This window comes from Hemiscyllium ocellatum, chromosome 7 (assembly GCF_020745735.1).
Source record: "Hemiscyllium ocellatum isolate sHemOce1 chromosome 7, sHemOce1.pat.X.cur, whole genome shotgun sequence".
Classification (NCBI taxonomy): domain Eukaryota; kingdom Metazoa; phylum Chordata; class Chondrichthyes; order Orectolobiformes; family Hemiscylliidae; genus Hemiscyllium; species Hemiscyllium ocellatum.
The window spans coordinates 96,934,193-96,958,461 of NC_083407.1; the positions used below are offsets into that span (position 1 = coordinate 96,934,193).

Sequence of the window (24,269 nt, forward strand, 5' to 3'; positions counted from 1 at the left end):
GTACATGGGCATCATTTGTTGATGTTTAAAACTCAGTGAATTGTGATTGTCTGAAGAAAGAATCATTTCAATGTGTCTTATTGCTGTCCCACAGTTAATCTGTACAATGCCTTTTGAGTCCCTTCCTCTATATTATAGATCTGTCCAAATGATTGCTAGGGTCCAGCAGTGATGTCCTGCAGACCTGCTAGACAAGGTCTCCTCTAATCCTCGTGGATTATGAAGTGCTGACTGTCTCACTGTGACCCCATTTCAGACCAAATGGTTAAGAGCAATTAACCAGGCTGTGGACCAGGCACTGAGTGGTGCTGAGGACTACCTGCCCCCTGGACCAGGGAATGCCACACGATCAGAACCCCCTGTCTCGCGTACGGCCAGTTACACTTTCTACAAGGACCCACGGCTAAAGGAGGCAACTTACGAGGGTCGCTGGTTGGCTGGAAAACCACACGGCAAGTAAGTGTTTGTTTTGTACAAACAGTGAAGGTTGAGCACACGGAGAGGATGAGGATTTCGCATGCATACCCACGCACACGCGCGCACACATGACCAGTTGGCAGGGATCGGCATTACATGCACGACCAGTTGGCTGAAGTTGGACATGTGTACACAGTCATGAAGGCATCAGTGTTTAATCAGCAGAAATAAAAGGCAGGTTTTGAGTATGGTCACTCTTGTTTCCATGGTGACTCCTTCAACTTTTTTGAAATCTCTATCATGCCAACAATGTACCCCTCTAAGCTCCATACATCCAAGAGTAATGCTGATGCTGCAGCATACCCTGCCAGAAACCCCGTAGGAGGAAATCACTTGTGATGCTTCCTAAACCTGGAATAGCCTGTCAATGCTTCAGAGTTACTCTTATCAATTGACAAGGAGCTGGAAGGTGAGAATGTCAATGGGCATGCTCCTCAAAGATTTAGCACCCTCTCGAAAGGAGGTTAATCAATGGTTGGGCGCTAGGAACTGACAGGCGGACTGATTGCTCGAAATCAAACGAAGGCCAATGGGGAAACGGGCAAGTACGATGTGCCCCTGGGGAGTAGAGGCAAGAGAGGGTTTTTATTTTTTTGGGGGGGTGCAGCTGGTGGTAGGGGGGTATGGGAGGGGTGGGGGTATGTAGAAGGGGTGTAGAGTGACAATCACTGTATGATTTGGCAGGAGAGATTAATGGGTGTGGGCAAAATGAGGCCGATGAACACTGGGTAGAGTGTGGGTGAGTACACACAGACCTGCATAGAAATGTGAAAAGGTGTGGACACATTGGGTATGGTAAGGTGGACATAGCAGTTGTTTGGATGAGGGTAGGAATTGTAACATCTGTTGTGAAGATGGTGGGTCTCATACTTTCAACTTGAATCTCAGTATCTTCTGACCTGTGTTTCCTAGGGGTGTGCTGCAGTGGCCTGATGGGAGAATGTACACTGGTGACTTCAGAAATGGTTTAGAGGATGGGTAAGTATCGAAGTTGAGTCGAAATAATAGAAATCTCTGATCTGAGCTCCACTGGGTTGGTTGACTTTTCCTGGGATGATAAATATGGCTGAGAGGTGGAAGGAGGTGAAAATTGGCTGGCGCTGCTTTTGCCGACTATCTAGCGCCTCCTGTGGGAAAAGCATACCCCTGTGGATAATGGATCAGAGCAGACTTGTCTGCACTTAAATATCCTGTCAATACCCTGGTTCTTCACTTGTCCATGACCAGCGGCCATACGGGTATCAGTTCTGACCAGTGGTAACATGTTCCAGTGACTCAAGTCTGTAACCCAGGTTTGCGATTTCAGTCCAGTTCAGAGGGAACACGCCACTAAAGGGGTATCATCTTTGGATAAAACCTTCTACTGTAGTAACAGGAAGATGCTGCAGGTCTCGTGGTGAAATTTTAAGAGCAACAAGGGGCCTTCCTTGATATCCTTGCCGATAACTACCATTCAATCAGCGTAACTGGAACAGATTATCTGGTTGTTCATCTCATTGCTGTCTATTTGACCTTGCTTTGGGTAGATTGACAACTGTGTTGCCTACATTGCATCTGTGACAATAGTTTATTGGCCAGGAAGAGCTCCGGAAGTCTCCGTGGATGCAAAAGGCACTATAGCAATTCAAGTCCTACCTCCTTTTGCTTTGGGTGAGGGAACATGAGAGGCTGGAACCCGAGGAGCCTCATGTCTTTGTGAGAAGACAGCAGTGTCCAATGGGATGGTGCAATTCAGGGTATCTTGTTTCACAGGTAGTGTGGATTTGTTCCAAGTGACCACTGTCACTGAGCAATGATACTCTGCAGACCTGAGCCTTGTGTTCCCTTGAACGTAAGAAATAAGAGCAGAGTAGGCCACACAGCCCCTCAAGCCTGCTCCGACATTCAGTAAGATCACGTCTAAAATTTATTTGTATTTCAACTCCCCTTTCCTGTCTATTTCCTATTAACTCTCAACTCCCTTGTACTTCGGGCAAAATGTTATGGATATGTCATGAATATAAGCTGTGTTCAAACCTGATAAATCAGATATGATTGCCCAAAATATTTTAACATATCAATTTGACAAACATCAAATACCAGGAAAGTGGATCTTAGCCCCACAGAAGAAAGAGGACACTGTTACTTTGCTGTCATGAGTCAGCCCTTATGAGTGGAACAGTTTTTATCTGTGTTCTGATTACTTCATCGAGTTGTGGTTTATTTCTTCTTTGGAGGGCAAACACCTTCTGGTGGACGTGTATGTGGGCTGTTAAAGGTTTTAATTTGTCCTTCACAGGTATGGAGAGTACATCTTGCCCAACAAAGCGATGAAGAAAAACGATCACTATCAGGGCCACTGGAAAGAAGGCAAGATGCAAGGCCATGGAATCTACAAGTACGGTCAGGTCTCACTTCAGCTATCTGTGCCTTTAGAGTCTCAAAATTTGCTGATTTTGAGAAGGTGGTTTGCTGTCCTGATGTGGTCTGCTTGTTGCTTTTGTGAGGCTCTGTGCTCCTGATTTATGCCCATTAGCTGATTTCATGGTAGAGCCATTCTGATGGACAGCTTCATTGTGAACTTGTGTTAGTTAGATATGTGCGCCCCCCCCCCTCCCAATTAATGGTTCCAGTGGTAGTGGTTATACAGTTGCATCTCACTTCAACACCACCACTGACCATAGTTTGTGAGTATGTTCGACTGTAATGCCATCACCAATCTCAGCAACTTGTAAATCTACAGAAGAAGAAGAATTAGTTGATCATCTGCGTTTGAAGGGCAGCTGTTCTGTATGTGCAGAATGGATTCTTTTATTGGACAAATGTTGGTGGAGGTGAGCAGCTGTAATCTGTCTGGAGTTGTGGTGATACTAACACCAATTTTCTTCACTAATTAATTATCAAGAAACAAAACACATCAGCAAGGTAGTGTTTATTGTCCATCCTCAAGAGCATCAGGAGTCGCTTGTATTGGTGACTCCCTTCCTGAAAAGACGTTTTTTCAGATTAGATTACCTACAGTGTGGAAACAGGCCCTTCAGTCCAACAAGTCCACACCGACCCGCCGAAGCGCAACCCACCCAGACCCATTCCCCTACACCTAACACTACGGGCAGTTTAGCATAGTCAATTCATCTAACCTGCACATTTTTGGATTGTGGGAGGAAACCGGAGCACCCGGAGGAAACCCACGCAGACACGGGGAGAATGTGCAAACTCCACATAGTCAGTCGCCTGAGGCGGGAATTGAACCCGGGTCTCTGGCGCTGTGAGGCAGCAGTGCTAACCACTGTGCCACCCAATTTAATAATTCCAGCGCCATGAAATTGAACTCTACCAGCAGCTGCAATAGTAGTATGTGGTGAAAATAGGCAGGTCAGTTCCTACAGAGTAGAAACCCCATGATTCCCAGCTCACTGAAAGTGGGTAGAAGGGTGGAAGCTGCATGAGTGACTGAACATCACTTCACTCTGCTGGTTACAGGCCTCCTGGGAACTGGGATTCAGTCAGGTAACATAAACGGTTTGTTTGGGTTCTTCCTGATTCAGGAGAGAGCGCGGTGATCTAAGCAAGGTGGTAAAGGAATTTAATGGAGTACATATCAAGAAACTATTTCCACTCTTAGGAGAACCCAGAACAAAGAGTTTGAACTCTACAATAATACTTTGCCAGTTCAGAACATTAGGAAGTGATTCCTCACATGTAGAATGTGTGTAATTTGGAACACACTTCCCCAGAGGCTACGGATGCTGGGTTATTGAAACATTAAGACTCGAGTTTGATCACTTTATTGGGTATCTGAGAACATAGGACAAAGGTCGGTAAATGAAATTGAGTTAAATATCAGTCATGATCTAATTGAATAGCAGAATAAACCGGAGGGGCTGAATAACCACCACCTGCTTCGGCCTCCCGGGTTGTCTTGGGTTTATATCACGTTTTTCACAACCACCAGCCAGTGAAGTACTTTTGAAGTGTAACCATTGTTGTAGTGTGATCCCCACAGCAATCTCCTACTGGCAGTGTCATAATGGTCAGAGAATGTTGTCCTAGTGTTGATTTAAGGAATCAATATTGATCAGTACATTAAGGATAGCTCCCCAGTTCTTCCTCAAGTAGTGGTAGGTGGGAACTTTTATATAAATCCCATCTGCCTCTTAGATTAAGTATCTCATCCAGAGAACAGCACCTCTGGTGGTGCAGCTGTCCCTCAGTATTGCATTGGAGTATCAGTCTTGATTTTTGTACTGAAGCCCCAGAGTGCGACTGGTACCCAGAACTAAGAGTCGGAGGTGACAGTGGTGCTAACTGAGCCACAGTGAAGAATATTTCCTACTCTGGTTAGCTTGGTGCACAAAACTTAAGAAGAACACACTTGATAATAAACTTTAAAAATGTCAGAGCTGCAAACCAATAGCTTGGTGTCCATTAAATGCTGTAATAATCCTTTATACCCAATGAAGAGTACAACAGGGGTCTAAAGCCACCACCTGATCAACTGGCCACATCTTATATACAATAAGACTGACTAATCTCCTTTTCTGTCTCCCCTCCTTGACAGATATGCCACTGGAGAGGTGTATGAAGGCTGTTTCCAAGACAACATGCGCCATGGTCACGGCTTACTCCGCAGTGGCAAATTGACATCATCTTCCCCCAGCATGTTCATCGGACAATGGGCACAGGACAAAAAAATGGGCTATGGTGTGTTTGATGACATCACTAGGTAATACAATGTTATCTGGAACATAAGTGCCTTCTGTAAGACAGTAATGTGACATGATAGTATGTTTGTGGGCTTCCATGTTCATGGTTCACTCGCTGTGTATTACAATGTGCAGTTGAAATTCTGACCTATAACATTTCCTCTGCGAAGTATGGTTTGGAACTAAAGGATTTGTAGCCCCTTAGCATTAAAGATCCAACTGGCTGTGGTTCTAAACAGTCTAAGTTGTATTTGGCCATGGCAATATAATCTAAAGCATGGGTCATATAGTGCCGTGAAACCAAGTATGAAGAATCTTGCTTCAGTAGATCAGTCCATCTCGGTTGATGGTAAGAATGTTAAATTTATGGTGTTGAGGAAATGAGACATCTGTAAGGATAGGACTGATAGGACTTGGACCAGGTTAGCATAATGACAGCAGATGTTTGGATGAAGTTATGGAAGTTGACCCTGGGGAGCTTTGCGTTTCTTGAGCCTGGAGGTGACGAGCAACGATGAGGGCTTTGTTAGCAGATGGATTTTATTGGAAGTGGAGAGGTAATTGATATTATAAAAGTGTTGTAGTGTAATCATGATGGAATGTACATTCCTGGAAAAACAATTTGATAACAACCAGTTAATCTGATTTGGTGCTGACAGTAGGAAGATAAATATTACTCCATACACAGGAGAATTCGCCTGCTTTATACCAGGTTAAAGAGGCCGACAAGACCTCAGATTAACACATCGGCTGAAAAGCAGTGGGCACGTTTTAATGATCATGGCCGCAATGCTGTTCACCAGCTGGAGAGCTGGTAACCTCACTGCTGCCACTTCTGGTGCTCGGGTGGGGTTCAGTCTCACACAGGAGTCTTGCTGGCTGTCCCAGACTTTCCTGGTAAAACGACTGCCAGTCAGTCAGAGGCAGGCAGCTTTGCAGTGTCAACAGTAGCAGTTGAAGCGGTAGCCTCTGCCACTGCTTCTGTGGGGCCCTGATGAGGGATAGTTGTAGGAGCCCCTGGACCAAAGTAAAGATGGCAGTCAGGGTTACCCCAATGAGGGGTGGGATTTCAAGGGGATGATGGGAGTGGAGTTGGTGCTAGTGTCATGTCAAGGATGGGGGTTGATTTTCCATGGGTCACAGTGTATTTGAGACAGAGATAAGTTCTTAATTAGTAAGTGGACCAAGGGTTACAGGGAGAAGGCAGGAGAATGGGATTGAGAATCATAATAGCCATGATCAAATGGTGGAGCATATCTGATGGACTGAATGGCGTAATTCTTCTCCTATATCTTTTATGGGTCCCTCTGTTGGATACTCCCCTAACTGGACCCATAGACATACACACCAGGATAAAGTATCAGTAGAGGTGGGATAAGGTCTTTCAAGACTTCAGTTGTCCTTTGAGTAGGATGACTGTCCTTAACCCTTCCTGTCCTGGGTTGAATTGAAATGGGAGACGAGGAAGGAGGTGACAGTTTCTCCACTTCCTACCACCTTACCTCCATAAGTGCATGCACTAAATCCTTAAGGAAAGGAAACTGCCGTACTTAGCTGCTCTGGTCTACATGTGACTCCAGTCCCACAGCAATGTGGTCAACTCGAAACTGCCCTCTGGGTAATTAAGGATGGGCAATAAATGCTGTCTAGCCAGCAACATCCTCATCCAATGAATGAATAAAAAAAAACCTCTTGACAGTGCAGCACTTCCTCAGTCCTCTGCTGAATGATCAAATATGAATGTGTCATCAATTCCTTGAAGCAGGACTTGAATCCTTAATGCTCTGACTTTGACATGAGACTGTAACTGATACAAGGCTTAGAGACTTGTCTGATAAATGCGTAATCAGATGCGATGAGTGTATTGCAGTTGGTATCTCTCATTTTCTATGTTTATATTGTGAATTTTTGGGAAATGTCTTTGGACCTGTAATCTGCCTCAAGTCTCCAAGGTGGAGAACACTCGTCAGTTTCAGCAACTTTTGGAGAGCTTTGGAGTGTGCAGAGGTGCTTACACCTGGAAGCTTCCCTGCGTCTAGTAGCTCATGAGGCAGACAAAGCATGCACTTTTATCTGTTTCCAATCCTGGAGTGGGACTCGAAACTGAAGCTTCTGATGAAAGGCCAGGGATTGTCTACTGCACCACGAGACCGGTGACTGGTGCAGCTGTTCACTGTGTGAAGAACACACTGGCCTAACCATGTGATGTGCAAGGAATAAGACACTGAACAAGTTATGAATTGGTTTTGTGGAACCCATTTCCTCAACAAATCATCCCACTGGACCTCCCACTCTGGGGTCTCAGATTGGTGAAAGAAACTACAGAAAGAAGTGACACATGGTGAGCACTCAAATTCCATGGTAATTCTGATTTCTGCTTCCCCCCCCCCCCCCCCCCCCCACACAACACTCTTTAAAGTTATCCACCAAAGTCTGCAGCCAATGGTACAACCAGACTGACCATTGCTTCCTAGTCCCCATAGATCCGTCATAACTATCAAGGCAGATCTACTGGATTGTGTCCAACCCCTCCTTCCTTAAACTTGAGCCCTTGCCAAAGTGCTGGCTGTTGATCCAGCAATCAGCAGCTCTGTCACCTTGTCATGATTTATTTTGTAATCATGGGTTTTCTGTGTATCATTGTTCTCTTTTTATGTGCTCCTAGTCTCAATCCCCACTGAGCTCCTTCTGACTGGTTTGCCTGTAATATTTCCAACTGCACTTTTGTTTCCTGCCCTTCTCTTTCTATAATTCTGGCATCTGCTTCCACATGAATTCAAATCCCACTACAAACCTGACCTCAGAACATTGTCAGGGACCGCGTGATTACTAGTCCAGTTACATTGCTCCTATCACTGTGCTACCATCTCCCTATTGTCATGGGTCCTGCTACATCAGCTGTAGATAGATTCTGGGCTCACCCATGATGCTTCTTAAACTGGAATAGTTTTCTATGATCCATTTCCAGGCATGCTCATATGCGCGCAGTCACTTGGGCAAAGTACTGAGGAGTTGATGCAGGGAAAGGGGCACAAGGAGAGGTGGAGAGGTATACAGCCAGCTGATGCCACTGAATCTGGACCCCAAAGGGGACATGACACTGAGTGAGGGAAGTGGGAGGTGAGCAAAATCCACTCCTTGTGTTTTATTTCCTCTCCATTTTATTTCTGACTGTTCTTGTCCTCTTGCAGGACGCCCGCCGTCAAACGTCCTCCCCCCGCCAGGAGGGTGGGATGGTCCTGGCCGTGGACGTCCCAGGCGCCATCTTCAGCGCACCTCAGTGACCAGCCAGCTGGAGGCACAGGGTGAGCCCAGGCACCATCCATTTTGACCCTTTTCCTTCTCCTCCCTCCATCCCATGCATGGACCACTTCACCCCTGCATGGCACCCTGTCCAATAGCCTGACCTCACTGAAAGGTAATGAAACCTGCCCAATAGTGTGGCCCACACAAGACTGAGCACATGCAACAAATAGGATAGTGTCCTGGCTCAATGGCCGGAACAGTCTACTCTTGTTCCCAATTTGTATCTTCCTAACTTGCTGCAGGAGAACAAATTATTCCGTTTTACCTACTGGCATTGAGATACATGTGAGAGCTGAATCAAGTTGGCAGGTCATCAAAAACTCAATGCTCCCAGGCAATTCAACTCCTTTCCACATCTTGTCTGCAACCCGCCCTGGACTTTGTTTGCTAGAATGGCCATTGTACTTGTCATGAGTCACGATGGTGAGTGTGAATTCACCATTTGACTTATGTGCCATCCCAGCCTGGATTATAAGCTTAGCATCAGTGGCTAGTTTACCCGTCTCTCTGAGAGTGCACAATACCATCTTGATATCCTGGAAATGGCAACTTTTTGGGATCAGCTGACTTGTTGGGATCTTCCTTTTCTGTCTAGTCTAGTTGAGCTGCCTGCAGAGCCTTGAATTTGGATCTCTAACTTGTGTGTTTGCTTGGTTGGTAAATTTTGAACACTCAGACAATTGTTCTTTCGTGTCTGGTGATGCAACAAGGAATGGTGTGTGTTGTCTAAACATCCCATAGTCCCTACTCACATGGATCATTAAACAAGTTGATAACTTGCTGCAGCTCCATAACAAGTACCTGAAATTCCCCTCCCTAAATATATCCCTAAATTAGGGTTGATGCACTCCCACTAGAAGCCAGTGGGAAGGCCTGATCTCCATTAGCCCATTCTTCGAATCACCTTGCCATATGTGGAACAAAACTAGTTGAGGTTAATTATTGCTGTTCCCTGGTATCAGAATTATTGGGCTTTAGCCCATAGGGGTGCAGGCCATTCTCTTACCCACTGCTCAGAGATTTTAATTTCACTGGTTTTGGAGTCTTATCAGTCAATTGGGATCCTGATCCACATATGAGTCCTAATGCAGTTGTGGGACATGACTGAACAGGTCACTCCCCAATGTGACCCAGCCACATCCAGTGATCTCCTGCCATAGCCTCCCATCTCCTCAGTGTCAGGGTCATTATAATATTATAATTGCTGAATGTGCCACTCGATTCTGCCCAGTTGTCCTTCTATATCCCAGTGAGTTAGCACCTTCATGAGAAGAACATAGAACATAGAACAATACAGCACAGAACAGGCCCTTCGGCCCACGATGTTGTGCCAAACATCTATCCTAGATTAAGCACCCATCCATGTACCTATCCAATTGCCGCTTAAAGGTTGCCAATGATTCTGACTCTACCACTCCCACGGGCAGCGCATTCCATGCCCCCACCACTCTCTGGGTAAAGAACCCACCCCTGACATCTCCCCTATACCTTCCACCCTTCACCTTAAATTTATGTCCCCTTGTAACACTGTTGTACCCGGGGAAAAAGTTTCTGACTGTCTACTCTATCTATTCCTCTGATCATCTTATAAACCTCTATCAAGTCACCCCTCATCCTTCGCCGTTCCAACGAGAAAAGGCCGAGAACTCTCAACCTATCCTCATACGACCTATTCTCCATTCCAGGCAACATCCTGGTAAATCTTCTCTGCACCCTCTCCAAAGCTTCCACATCTTTCCTAAAGTGAGGCGACCAGAACTGCACACAGTACTCCAAATGTGGCCTAACCAAAGTCCTGTACAGCTGCAACATCACTTCACGACTCTTGAATTCAATCCCTCTGCTAATGAACGCTAATACACCATAGGCCTTCTTACAAGCTGTATCCACCTGAGTGGCAACTTTCAAAGATCTATGTACATAGACCCCAAGATCCCTCTGTTCCTCCACCTGACTAATAACCCTACCGTTAACCCTGTATTCCGCATTCTTATTTGTTCTTCCAAAATGGACAACCTCACACTTGAAAGGGTTGACCTCCATCTGCCACTCCTCAGCCCAGCTCTGCATCATATCTAAGTCCCTTTGCAGCCAACAACAGCCCTCCTCACTGTCCACAACTCCACCAATCTTCGTATCATCTGCAAATTTACTGACCCACCCTTCGACTCCCTCATCCAAGTCATTAATAAAAATTACAAACAGCAGAGGACCCAGAACTGATCCCTGCGGAACTCCACTTGTAACTGGGCTCCAGGCTGAATATTTACCATTTACCACCACTCTCTGACTTCGACCGGTTAGCCAGTTTTCTATCCAATTGGCCAAATTTCCCTCTATCCCATGCCTCCTGACTTTCCGCATAAGCCTACCATGGGGAACCTTATCAAATGCTTTACTAAAATCCATGTACACTACATGCACTGCTCTACCCTCATCCACATGCTTGGTCACCTCCTCAAAGAATTCAATAAGACTTGTAAGGCAAGACCTACCCTTCACAAATCCGTGCTGGCTGTCCCTAATCAAGCAGTGTCTTTCCAGATACTCATAAATCCTATCCCTCAGTACCCTTTCCATTACTTTGCCTACCACAGAAGTAAGACTAACTGGCCTGTAATTCCCGGGGTTATCCCTATTCCCTTTTTGGAACAGGGGCACAACATTCGCTACTCTCCAGTCCCCTGGTACCACCCCCGTTGACAGTGAAGACGAAAAGATCATTGCCAACGGTACTGCAATTTCCTCTCTTGCTTCCCACATAATCCTAGGATATATTCCTTCAGGCCCGGGGGACTTGTCTATCCTCAAGTTGCTCAAAATGTCCAACACATCTTCCTTCCTAACAAGTATCTCTTCTAGCTTACCAGTCCGTTTCACACTCTCCTCTTCAACAATACGGTCCCTCTCGTTCGTAAATACTGAAGAAAAGTACTCATTCAAGACCTCTCCTATCTCTTCCGACTCCATACACAATCTCCCACTACTGTCCTTGATCGGACCTACCCTCATTCTCATCATTCTCATGTTTCTCACATACGCATAAAATGCCTTGGGGTTATCCTTGATCCTATCCGCCAAGGATTTTTCATGCCCTCTCTTAGCTCTCCTAATCCCTTTCTTCAGGTCCCTTCTGGCTATCCTGTATCCCTCCACTGCCCTGTCCGAACCCTGTTTCCTCAACCTTATGTAAGCCTCCTTCTTCCTCTTTACTAGACATTCAACCTCCCTCATCAACCAAGGCTCCCTCACACGACCATTTCTTTCCTGCCTGATAGGTACATACATATCAAGGACATGTCGTATCTGCTCCTTGAAAAAGTTCCACATTTCCACCACATCCTTCCCTGACAGCCTATGCTCCCAACTTATGCTCCTCAAATCCTGTCTTACAGCATCGTAATTTCCCTTCCCCCAATTGTAAAATCTACCCTGTTGTGCGCACCTATCTTTCTCCATAACCAAGGTGAAAGTCACAGAATTGTGGTCACCATCACCAAAATGTTCACCCACTAACAAGCCCATCACTTGTCCCGGTTCATTACCGAGTACCAAATCCAATATGGCCTCCCCTCTGGTCGGACAATCTATATACTGAGTTAGAAAAGCTTCCTGGACACACTGCACAAACACCGCCCCGTCCAATCTACTTGATCTAAAGAGCTTCCAATCAATATTTGGGAAGTTGAAGTCGCCCATGACTACGACCCTGTGACTTCTGCACCTTTCCAAAATCTGTTTCCCAAACTGTTTCTCCACATCTCTGCTGCTATTGGGGGGCGTATAGTAAACACCCAACAAGGTGACTGCATCTTTCCTATTTCTGACTTCAGCCCATACTACCTCCAAAGGCAGATCCCCCTCAAACTTCCTTTCTGCAGCCGTTATACCATTTCTAATTAGCAATGCCACCCCCCCCCCCCTTTTTTAACCACCCTCCCTAATCTTACTGAAACATCTGTAACCAGGAACCTCCAACAACCATTCCTGTCCCTCATCTATCCACGTTTCCGTGATGACCACAACATCGTAGTCCCAGGTACCGATCCACGCCTTAAGTTCATCCACCTTATTTCTGATACTCCTTGCGTTGAAGTATACGCACTTGAGCCCATCTCTGTGTCCGCAAGTATTCCCTGTCAGTGCTACCTTCTCCACAGCCACCCTACATTCTTGGACATCCTGACAAACAGCTAGCTTACTTGCTGGACTACAAGTCCGGATCCCATCCCCCTGCCAAATTAGTTTAAACCCCCCGAAGAGTGCTAGCAAACCTACCCCCCTGGATATTGGTGCCCTTCTGGTTCAGGTGCAACCCGTCCTGTTTGTACAGGTCCCACCTTCCCCAGAATGCAGTCCAATTGTCCAAATACCTGAAGCCCTCCCTCCTACACCATCCTTGCAGCCACGTGTTCAACTGCACTCTCTCCCTATTCCTTGCCTCACTGTCACGTGGCACCGGCAACAACCCAGAGATGACGACTCTGTCTGTCCTAGCTTTTAGCTTCCAGCCTAACTCCCTGATCTCTTGAATGACCTCCCCACCCCTCTTCCTACCTATGTCGTTGGTGCCAATGTGTACCACGACTTCTGGCTGCACACCCTCCCCCTTAAGGATTCTGAAGACACAGTCCGAGACATCTCGGACCCTGGCACCCGGGAGGCAACAAACCATCCGAGTGTCTCACCCATGTCCACAGAATCGCCTGTCCGTCCCTCTAACTAGAGAGTCTCCTATAACTAGCGCTCGCCTCCTCTCCCCCTTTCCCTTCTGAGTCTCCGAGCCAGATCTCACGCCACAGACCCCGTCACTGCAGCTTACACCTGCAAGGCTGTGTATCCCCCCCAACAGTTTCCAAAGCTGTATACCTATTGTTTAGGGGAACGACCACAGGGGAACCCTGCACTGCCTGCTTCTTCCCCTTCCCACCTCTAACTGTTACCCAGAAGATTATAGTTTTGTGTTTGACAAGGGCCTGGCAGTTTATTTTAACAGCTAATACCCCAGAGGCAAATATGTTCCTTCTGCTGTATCTGTGGGTATTGTTGGAAGCCTTGAGAATACACATGGAAAGCAGGCTTGGCTTGAGCCAGGAATATCACCGGATGTATCTGCTGGATTGGGGATCGTCTAGATTCTGGAGTTGATATCTGCCTAGTTCTATATTGTTTTCCAGGATAGAGCATGCAGCAAATCAGTACAACTGGTGTGTTGTACCTGAGCCATTCCTGTCTTATCTCTGCCCTAAACCATCTCTATCTTCTCATGGTTCCATCCTTATCTGTCTGAGAGTAACCAATATGTCTCTCACAAAGGCCTCTCCTCCCGCCAATGTGGTGAATTTTCTTTTTGAGGTAGAAATTCTTTCATTTCTGTAATGCCTTTCACATCTATGGAGCTTCCTGTACTATTCTATATTGATTATTATTTTTTAAATTGCTTAGTCCATAATTTGACTCTTTTCAGAAAGAGTCTTGCCAATGTTTCTCATCTTGCATTCATCAGGACAAACACAATGACACCAAATTTCACGTGTACAATTATTTATAAAGCAGGAGACCAGGATGCTGATGAGTTGGCAAGTTAATTTTCATGGGCTGTGCTGTTGCCATGGGAAAAGGAACTCCCAGGGTAATTTGGAAAATTTGCAAGGCTTGAATATAGTCCTTTTGATGGCAGAGAACAGGTCCCTGCATCAAGACACGTCACCTCTAGCAAGTGTAAGAGAACCATACTTGGAGCTTGACCATAGAGGTTTGGCAATGTGCCTCCCTCTTCAACAGTACTTTTTGAATCAGGATCAGCATTGTAATGTCAGAAATGCAGCCAATCTATGCACAGTCGGCTCCCATAGAAAGAGAAGTCACGAGCAGAGAAAGGAGTAAACTGCAAGGAGAGTGAAGATTTTAAAACAGGAATTTGGATATGTGTGGCATTTTACAGGTAAGTTGTGGTTAAGTATTGTGTTTTTATCAAATTGTAATTTAACTGAGTTCTCCTGATCTTAAAAGAGCTGCAAATCATTGGAGGCCTCAGTGTCATAGAGTTGTAAGTTGGTATTGATCATTGAGTGAATGGGGGAGGGGTTGACTGGCCTGTGGAAACTGGTGAATGAATTACAAATATTAAGTGGTTATACCTGCAAGAGCACAGAGTGTGAACTGTGTACTGTATAGAGTAGAAGCTTTAAAATGATGAGTGGGAATTAGGTGTGAGAAGGAAGCAGATGCTAATTAATATGCATCAAGAGAATGCAGGGAAGCAAATGGAAAATCTGGAGCAAGCTAAGTGAAAAGCGCTTTAAATAGACAGTTAATTTCAGTGTAATGGCAAGACAGCTCAGACCTGAAGCCAGCACATTCTGCCCTATGTGGAAATTACAACATGTGGTGTTTATCCCAGACACTGGTGTGTAGGAAGTGCCTCTGTACCAGCACTTAAGAATTTTTTTTAACTTGTTATACTTCACTGGGATAGCGTGCTGACAATCGAGCCCCACTATTCCTGCAGTCATCACACAAACCTGAAACATTTTTAAAGGTACACAGGATTCTCTAATTTACCTGTCTTTAGACTTGACAAAAAGCATGCAACAAGAATTATTACTTATTTTCAATAAACAACTCTAGCTACAGAGAAACAATTTTCTTTATTTATTCACGTGATGTGGAGATCACTGGCCGGGCCAATATTTGTTGTCCATCTCTAATTGTCCACTGAGCAGGTAAGCGTCAACAACATTACTGTTGGTCTGGAGTCACATGTAGGCCAGACCAGGTAAGAACGGCAGTTTCCTTCCCTGAAGGACATTAGTGAATCCAGATGGGTTTTCCTGGCAGTCAGAAATGGTTTCATGTCGTCATTAGATTCTTAATTCCAGATTATAAACTATCAATGTATAAATTCCACAAGTTAAAACTCTCATCCTCACTTGATAAACTTTCCCATGCAGACACAGGCACAGATAGGGAAAAACATGGGTGTTTAGAGTGGAGGGAGGGAAAGATCGGAAAGGTGTTTCAATGGTCCCTGTTCAGAGTTCACTGAGATGGTACTTTTGGGTTTTTCAAGCTTTGCTGCTCTTTGATTCTCCCTCCCCGGATACCGTCACTTGTTTGCAGGTTGACTGGTTCCCACTTTTATAAAGATCTTTGACAAATCATTTAAAAGTCTTCGCTTACAACAGTTAGAAAGACACAAAAAGTATTATCAGCTTTGAGATGCTTTTTCGCTGTGGAGCTAAACTAGCTGCTCTTCTCTTCTTCCATTGGAAGCCATTGTCATCAATAACTGGTCACTCCACAAACCAGTTAATGACTTGTTACTGGACGAATTGTCCTTATGGTGAGTGTCAGGTTACTTGTTTTGAAAAAGTGAGTGATCCTTCATCAATCCTTGGTTTTTTTATACTAGTTACTTTCTTAATTCAATCTGCACTCAAAAATACAAAATAATAAAAAGCTATTATCTTTACAAACTTGAGTCCTTGATGTTATAAATCATGGGGACTTTCTAAGATGATGCATTCCAGGTGATGTTCATTGTAAAGCCCAGATTTTAGGTGATTTGATGAAGAAGGTTAGGTCATCAGGTTAAGAAGAGTCTGGGATTGTGATGTTTGCTAAGTTGGTTTTGAGTTTTGAAAGTGAAAGTCGTTGTATTCCCAGAGGACCATAGCTTGCTTTCATGAAAGAGCAGCAACTTACTTTCATGAGAGAGCTTGGGGATTGTCATGCCTCAAGAAAGAGGCAAGGCCTTCATAACTTCAGCCAGTATGTGAACTGAACCCATGCAGATGGCATCGTTCTACATTGCAGACCAGCCATCCAGCCATCTCTGGTCACTGGTGAGTATCAACAATTTGGAGTGTAGTCTAAATTATATCCGTGGCATAATAGGGCAAATAACACATGGGGTATGATTACAGGTGAAGGTACACAGCAGAGAATAGAAATGTCTAATGGATATGTAGTTGAAGATGGAACCAAATCTGTGTCCATTTGGTGTCAGGGTAAGGGATATCACTGAGGTGGTGAAGGATATTTTGCAAGGGTCAGAGTATAACCAAAAGTTATGGTCCATATTTGAATTAATTATATAGAAAGAAGGGATAAGCTCTTACTGATAGGTTTCAGTAGTTACAGAATTGAGAGAGTGCTGATTGTTGTCATCTGGAATGTACCATCTATGTGGGGGAATCAAATTTTGCTGTTATTTTCAAAAAGCAATTGGACATTGATTTCAAGGTTAATTTTGAGTTACTGCTACATTAAGATCCTGGGATTATGCAGCTATGTCTGTAGAGTGACAAGTCAGCACAGTTTTTGATGTTTGCGCTCTCTCTCACAGAAGATGTTTCTGCAGTGTTGTTGGGTTTGTTTAGACTGTCCATTGAGTCATACTTGTGTCTGCTTCCACTTTTTCTTTCTCTCTCTACTTCATTCTCTCCCCCCTCACTCTCTCATCCTCTATCCCTGTCAACTCTCTTCTTTCTTTTGTTCACTCTAGATCCATTAAAATGCGAACCTACCTATCTTCCACAAGTACTGACAGATCTGAACACAGTATTTTAAATACTGTAAAGCTGTATGTTTTTGCCTTCTATGTTAATTGTTTCTTTTTGGGAAATTCTGATTACATCCAATTAGAACCCTGGCTTTTAAATGAAGTCTGTGCTTTCCACTTACAAATGCAGCTGTCCTCCTTGTTTCAGAGGTGAGAAGTACATGGGCATGTGGTTGGATGACATCCGCCATGGCAATGGAGTTGTGGTCACTCAGTTTGGCCTGTACTACGAGGGTGCGTTCAGCAACAATAAAATGATGGTGAGTCTTTGTTCAAGTCATTTGGGTAGATGCAAATTTATATGCTCTTAATGAGCAACCTGTCCCTGCTTGAGATGAAATCCACATCAGTTTCTGGAACTGGCCATATGTTTGACTTTTTCTAACTTTTAATCGAATACCTGCAACTCAAAGAAACTCTCATTTGTGAATCATTAATCTCAGTGCAGACTATATATGATGTAGCATATATAACATATGATGTATGGGGCTCCCAGCAATCTCTCATTGCCACTTTTTGAGGGTTGCGAACCCCAGTGGACTTGCAAAGCAAGCAATTGTTGTATAGTAGCTCGGTCACTGTTGCTGTACTAATAATCCAGAGATCTGTAGCATGAGTTTAAATTCCACCAAGAGAGCTGGGGAATTTAAATTCCATTCAATTTATTAATAAGAAACAAGAGCTTTTGTAATCAGAGTCATGTGTATTGCCGAGTCATCCTGCATTTCACAGATGCCTCACAGTTGCAGTGTCAGCAGATGCTGCTTAAAAACAAACATTTGGTTCATTAAATTCCTTCAGGAGTGGAAGTCTTCCATCCTTACCAAGTCTTGTCTACGTGTGACTCCAGACCAATACTATTGTGTTTCACTCTGAACTACCCACTGAATTATCCAAGCAAGCACTTGGGGTTGTACAGGCATTGGCTTTCTTTGGAGAGTCAGTGACAACCATTAATAATTCAACATAGTCATGGATAGGATAAATAGACAGTCTTTTCCCTGGGGTGAGGAGTCCAGAACGAGAGGACATAGGTTTAGGGTGAGAGGGGAAAGATGTAAAATAAACCGAAGAGACAACTTTTTCACACAGAAGGTGGTACGTGTATGGAATGAGCTGCCAGAGGAAGTGGTGGAGGCTGGTACAATTGCAACATTTAAGAGGCATCTGGATGGGTATATGAATAGGAAGGGTTTGGAGAGATATGGACCGAGTGCTGGCAATTGGGACTAGATTGGGTTGGTATATCTGGGGTCGGCATGGACGAGTTGGACCAAAGGGTCTGTTTCCGAGCTGTACATCTGACTAAGTTTGAGGCATGATTTCCTCCATACACAAAGCCATGTTGACTGTCCCTAATCAGTCCTTGCCTTTCCAAATATATACAAATCCTGTCCCTCAGGATTCTCTCCAACAGCTGGCTCACCACTGATGTCAGGCTCACCGGTCTATAGTTCCCTGACATTTCCTTACCACCATTCTTCAGTAGTGGCACCACGTTAGCCAACCTCCAGCACCTCACCTGTGACTAATAATGATACAAATATCTCGGCAAGGGGCCCAGCAATTACTTTCCTAGCTTGCCACAGAGTTCTAGGGCACACCTGATTAGGTCTTCGAGGAGAAAGTGAGGACTGCAGATGCTGGAGATCAGAGCTGAAAATGTGTTGCTGGAAAAGCGCAGCAGGTCAGGCAGCATCCAAGGAACAAGAGGATCGGCTTTTCGGGCATTCCTGAAGAAGGGCTTATGCCCGAAACGTCGATCTTCCTGTTCCTTGGATACTGCCTGACCTGCTGCACTTTTTCACACCTGATTAGGTCCTGGGATATATCCACCATTATGCATTTTAAGCAACACCACCTCTATAATGTGGACACTTTTCAAGATGTCACAATCTATTTCCCCACATTCTATATCTTCCATGTCCTTCTCAGTAAACACTGATACAAAATACTCATTTGGTGTCTCCCACAGTTCCACACATAGGCTGCCTTGTTGATCTTTGAGGGCCCTATTCTCTCCCTCGTTACACTTTTGTCCTTAATGCATTTATGAAATCCCTTTGGATTTTCCTTAACCCTATTTGCCAAAGCTGTCTCGTGTCCCCTTGTTGCCGTTCTGATTTCCTTTGATAAGTATACTCGTACTGCCTCTATGCTCTTATACGGATTCACTCGATCTCTACTGTCTATACCTGACATATGCTTCCTTATTTTTCTTGACCAAAGCCTCAGTTTCTGTAGTCATTCAGCATTCCCTTTATGTACCAGCCCTGCCTTTCACCCTAACAGGAACAATTCTTCGCATACTTGGGATTATTCGGCAAGCACTGTCCAATCACAATCATGTTTGACATTAGTCATAACATCTGAATTTGCAAGAATTCGAGTCTGGTCAATACTCTGCCTGTCATGAACAGCCAAACGGATTGGTTGTGATATGATCCAAGGTTGTTGAAATTGTACTGATATGCACAAGACGGCGAACTTTGACACAATGTCTGTCTGTTTTTTTTTTAACGAGCCTGACTGTTGAAATAGGAGGTGCATGCTTATTATGTGAAGTTCTTGACATAAATATGAAATGGTATAAAAGTTGGGTTCTGGGTCCCTGTGATGGAGGGGATCCCAACCAACATATTCTGAGCAGTAATCAAGAGTCTGGTTCATTTGTCCAGGGCTCTGGTATCCTGCTTTCAGAGGATGACACCAGCTTTGAAGGAGAGTTCTCGGATGACTGGATCTTAAATGGAAAGGTAAATTGATGAGAAAATTGAAACAGCAACAGATATTGCTGGTGAAACTCTTAAGGTCAATGGACCTGAAATGTTGACTCTGCTTTCCCTCCATAGATGCTACCATACTGACTGCGTTTCTCCAGCAATTCCCTGGTGGTGTTTCAGATTTCCAACACCCACAGTTCTTTGTTGTTTTTAAAGAAAATGTTGGTCCAGATTTAAACTGCTCGAGCTGTTGAACAGCAATCTTCCAATAAACCTCTATCAACGATGTTGCCAGGGTTGGAGGGGTTGAGCTGAAGGGAGAGGCTGAATAAGCAGGGGTTATTTTCCCTGGAGAATCGGAGGTTGAGGGGTGACCTTATAGAAGTTGATAAAGTCATGATGGGGCAAGGACACTGAACAGCCAAGGTCTTTTCCCTAGGGCAGGGGAGTCCAGAACTACAGGATATAGGTTTAAGGTGAGAAGAGAGAGATTTAGAAGGGACCTGAGGACAACTTTTTCACTGTTGAGTGTATTGAACAAGCTGCCAGAGGTGGTGTCGGAGGCTGGTAATTACCACATTTAAAAGGCATTTGCATGGGTACATAAATAAGAAGGGTTTAGAGGGATATGGGCCAAATGCTGTCCCGGACCTTCCCGTGGCTTGCCACTACAACACACGATCCTGCTCCCATGCCCACATGTCTGTCCTTGGACTGCTGCAATGTTCCAGTGAAGCTCAATACAAACTGGAGGAACAGCACCTCATCTTCTGACTAGGCACGTTACAGCCTGCAGGTCTCAACATTGAATTCAAAAACTTCAGATGATTATTCCATCTCGATCCCTCTGTTTTCAGTCTGCTCCGTAATTTTATTTCATTTATTTTATTGCCTTTTTAGATACTTCTCTTTTTCACTGTTCTGTACCTCTTATTTCTTGATTGATTGATTGTCTCTCATTCTCTCGCTCTCCCCCTCATCCCTTTTTTTTGTCTACTCCTCTTCCCCCTTTGCTACTCTTCTCCCCTGTTTTCCATTTTGCCTCTGCTTCACTCATTCCCCCCACCCCCCCACATATTTTGTCACACAGCACTGGCTCCACCCTTGGTCATTCACAAATCCTAATCTTCCTATAATCTCTCTATGCACTGTCATTATCACCTCTTTATTGCTACCTTTGCTTCTGTAGCCATGCTCACCTTCTCTCAGCCTAGTATAAATACCTCCCTAGTTCCCCCTTTTTCTGGCTTTGACAAAGGGTCAGTTAGACTCGAAACGTCAGCTCTTTTCTCTCCTTACAGATGCTGCCAGACCTGCTGAGATTTTCCAGCATTTTCTTTTTTGGTTTCAGATTCCAGCATCCGCAGTAATTTGCTTTTATCCAGTAGATACTAACTGCATTAACAATGTATAAAATAAGATGGATTTACTTTTACTATCCAAGAGTATGAAGGGATATATTGATTTGATTTATTGTCACGTATTTATTACAAATAGTGAAAAATCTTGTTTAGTGTTGCCACTCTTGGTACCATCTTCAAACACAGAAAATAAATCAAAAGAAAACATGAAGCCAGAAAAATCAAACAATCTTACAGTCTTGTCTCAATAAAGCTAGGTGGTCTTTGGAACAGCTCCTGCTTCTAGCTCAGACATGGGCATGGATCCGGGCTCAAGGCAGGTATACAGAACATATTTAGGGACAGGCCAACAGTGTTCTCTTTGAATGATGGAAACTTACCTTTCCCAATTCTGATCGAGTACGTTTTGTGGCCAATCGTGGCAGGTTCCTTTGGTGGAACGCAGGTATACTCGACTGAGCGGAAAGGGGACAGTAACAGGGTGCACAGCAATCTCCCACAAACAGCATGTTTAATGACCAGATCATCTGTTTTAGTGATATAAATTGAAGGGCTCCGCACAGCCCTGTTTGCAGGGTTACTGTGTCATTGGTGTTTAAATTCTATCTTTAAGCACCAAGATCTGATGGTATCGGAGGTGAATGAAAATTTTTGGGCATGTAGTTGGAGGGTTTACATGAGCTCTGAGACACCATAATACCACTGAGGATGCTGTGCTTTATTTCTGCAATTCTGAATCATTGCAAATAAATATGACTTATTCAGATCTTTGTATCTGCAGGGAATCCTGACCATGCAAAATGGTGACTACTTTGAAGGAACTTTCAATGGAGAGTGGGGTGCAGGGATTAAAGTTGCGGGGACATACTTCAAGCCTAACATATATGAGTCCGACAGGGAGAAATCGCATGTGCTGTAAGTTGTATTGGTCTTAATCAAAGTTGTGTCTCATCCAAACAACAGCTCTCTCTGCAGACTGTCTGTCAATTATATCTATCTGAAAAATACTAGAACAGATCTGTAATACATGCACAGTTTTTAATGAGTGAGCAGTTTTACAGTAGAAGTCTTGTTTAGTGGCTGGCAATTGTGACTATATTTCAGAACATATGAAATAGAAGCAGACATAGGCCATTCAGCCCCTCAACTGCTCTACTATTCATCTAGATCATGGCTGATCTTCTACTTCAAGGTCATTTTATCTGCACCATTCCAATTTTCCTGTTAATTTTAACATCACAAAATATGGTCACTAAATGTCCTTGATGATAGGAATTGCCACAATACCTACAGTCGATAGCTATAAAGATTCTCCACTCTGAGAGAAAAGGTTTCTCTTCCCAAATTCTGAGACTAATTTCACAATTTCTAGATCTCCCCGCACCCACCAACTGTCCCCCAGTAAACATCCCACCTACATCTGTTTCCAAGTCTTTGTATATTTGATTGAGAGAGCTCTTCATCATTCTTCTGGAGTTAAGAATACAAGTCCAGTTTTTTTTTTCTGTTTCTCCTCCCACGACAGCCCCACCAATCAGTCTGGTGAACCTTTGTTGGATTCTTTCTATGACAAGTACATCCAACCCTTGGGTAAGGATTGCACTTAGTTGCAGCGCAATGAGGTTTCTGTTGCACTGCACTATAAACTCCATTTCGTTCATCTTTTCCATTGATTCATTTTCTCCCCACTCCAAGCAGAGTGTACATGTTATGGTTGACTACAACGATGCGTGCATGTGCCATTTGCTGAAGAAGCTCTCCTCTCATGAAGAGAGGGAAGAAAGTGATGTTTGGCAGTATGAAGCACTAAGCAGAGCTGGATTCAGTTATCTGATCTGCTTAATACTGGCAGAGAGAACTCAACATTAGAGAACCAAGTTGTCCCTTCTTTGCAAGTGGGACGTTGAAGTCATTGAGGCATCACTGCCCTGACAGAGATGCACAGACTTGACACAGATCAATGTTTAAACCTGGGAATTTCCTCCTCTGTTCATAAAAGCCATATAATTGTGTCTCCTTCTGACTTTTAAATGTTAAGCTTTCATAGCTTCACAAACATCTGGAGTGCGTGAGCAAGACAGCGTGTAGTGAACAGCAAATTTCCCTGTTGATTGATGCTCCTGGCAGTCTCACAGTTGGTCCCAGTTCTGATTTTCAGAGTCACTGTATATTTTAATGTGTTCACAGGAAGTTGGGTAAACTTGCAGTGCACCCTGATGAGAAATGGAAGGCCGTGTTTGATGAGTGTTGGAGTCAGCTTGGCTGTGAAGCTGCTGGGCAGGGTGATGTCCTGAAGGCTTGGGATAACATTGCAGTTTGTCTCACCACAAGCAGACGGCAGCACAAGGACAGGTGAGTGTCAATCAGCTGGTAGGTCAGAAGACTAGTCCCAACCTTTGGATCTGATGGACGTTTGTTACAGCGTGATTAGCATTCAAAGCCAGAGCAGAACCATCACTCCACCGCCACCACCCTTCACTATCCCACCTCACCAAATGCTATTAAATGAGGGCATGGCATTGCTGTTCCTGCCACTAAAGTCTTTGGAGAAATGTGCAGCTTCTGTTGGTACTTACGCCTCCTCCCCAGTGCTTAGTCCTGCCCTTTTTCTTTTTCTAGCTAGTTTATTTTTGGTAAAAACCATTGTGTCACTCTTCCATTCCATTCCATCCTCCTAGCCTCAGGAAGTATCTTTCTCACCTGCAGCAACTGTTAGTAGGCTCATGCCTCATTCAGGCTGACAGTTCAGTGCAGCCTTGAAGAGTTATTTTAACCCAAGATTTTCGAAGACTAAGTATCATTTACACAACAGAAAATGGCCAACCAGTCCATATGTCTGTGCTGCAGTCCAGATGAACAGTTCACTTATCAGCCATTCCACATCATCTCCCTATATCCTGCACATTCTTTATTTTTCAATAATACTCCAATTCTTTCTTCAATCATAAAATTCCCATTGTGTGGAAGCAGGCCAACCGCCCCATCAAGTCCACAGCGATCTGCTGAAGAACATCCCATCCAGACCCAACTCCCTCACCTTATCCCTGTAACCCTGCATTTCAAATGCCTAATTCACTTGTCTTCACATCCCTGGACACTATGGGCAATTGAGCATGAATCTGCCTCCACCCCACACTCGGGCAGTGCATTC

At 44.4% G+C, this 24,269-nt stretch overlaps 1 protein-coding gene across 4 annotated transcripts in view; it reads left to right on the forward strand.

The window, feature by feature from the left end:
• als2b (alsin Rho guanine nucleotide exchange factor ALS2 b) overlaps positions 1-24,269 on the forward strand; it is a 125,950-nt gene that overhangs the window by 85,008 nt on the left and 16,673 nt on the right. For 2 of the 4 annotated variants that reach the window (XM_060827540.1, XM_060827541.1), the window contains 9 exons: positions 257-456; positions 1,390-1,455; positions 2,756-2,854; positions 5,018-5,182; positions 8,354-8,467; positions 17,183-17,294; positions 19,713-19,790; positions 21,900-22,033; positions 23,306-23,470. In XM_060827540.1, the coding sequence (XP_060683523.1) occupies positions 257-456; positions 1,390-1,455; positions 2,756-2,854; positions 5,018-5,182; positions 8,354-8,467; positions 17,183-17,294; positions 19,713-19,790; positions 21,900-22,033; positions 23,306-23,470 (1,133 nt within the window). The remainder of the gene's footprint in view (positions 1-256; positions 457-1,389; positions 1,456-2,755; positions 2,855-5,017; positions 5,183-8,353; positions 8,468-17,182; positions 17,295-19,712; positions 19,791-21,899; positions 22,034-23,305; positions 23,471-24,269) is intronic. The other 2 variants (XM_060827542.1, XM_060827543.1) reach the window with 1 other exon arrangement.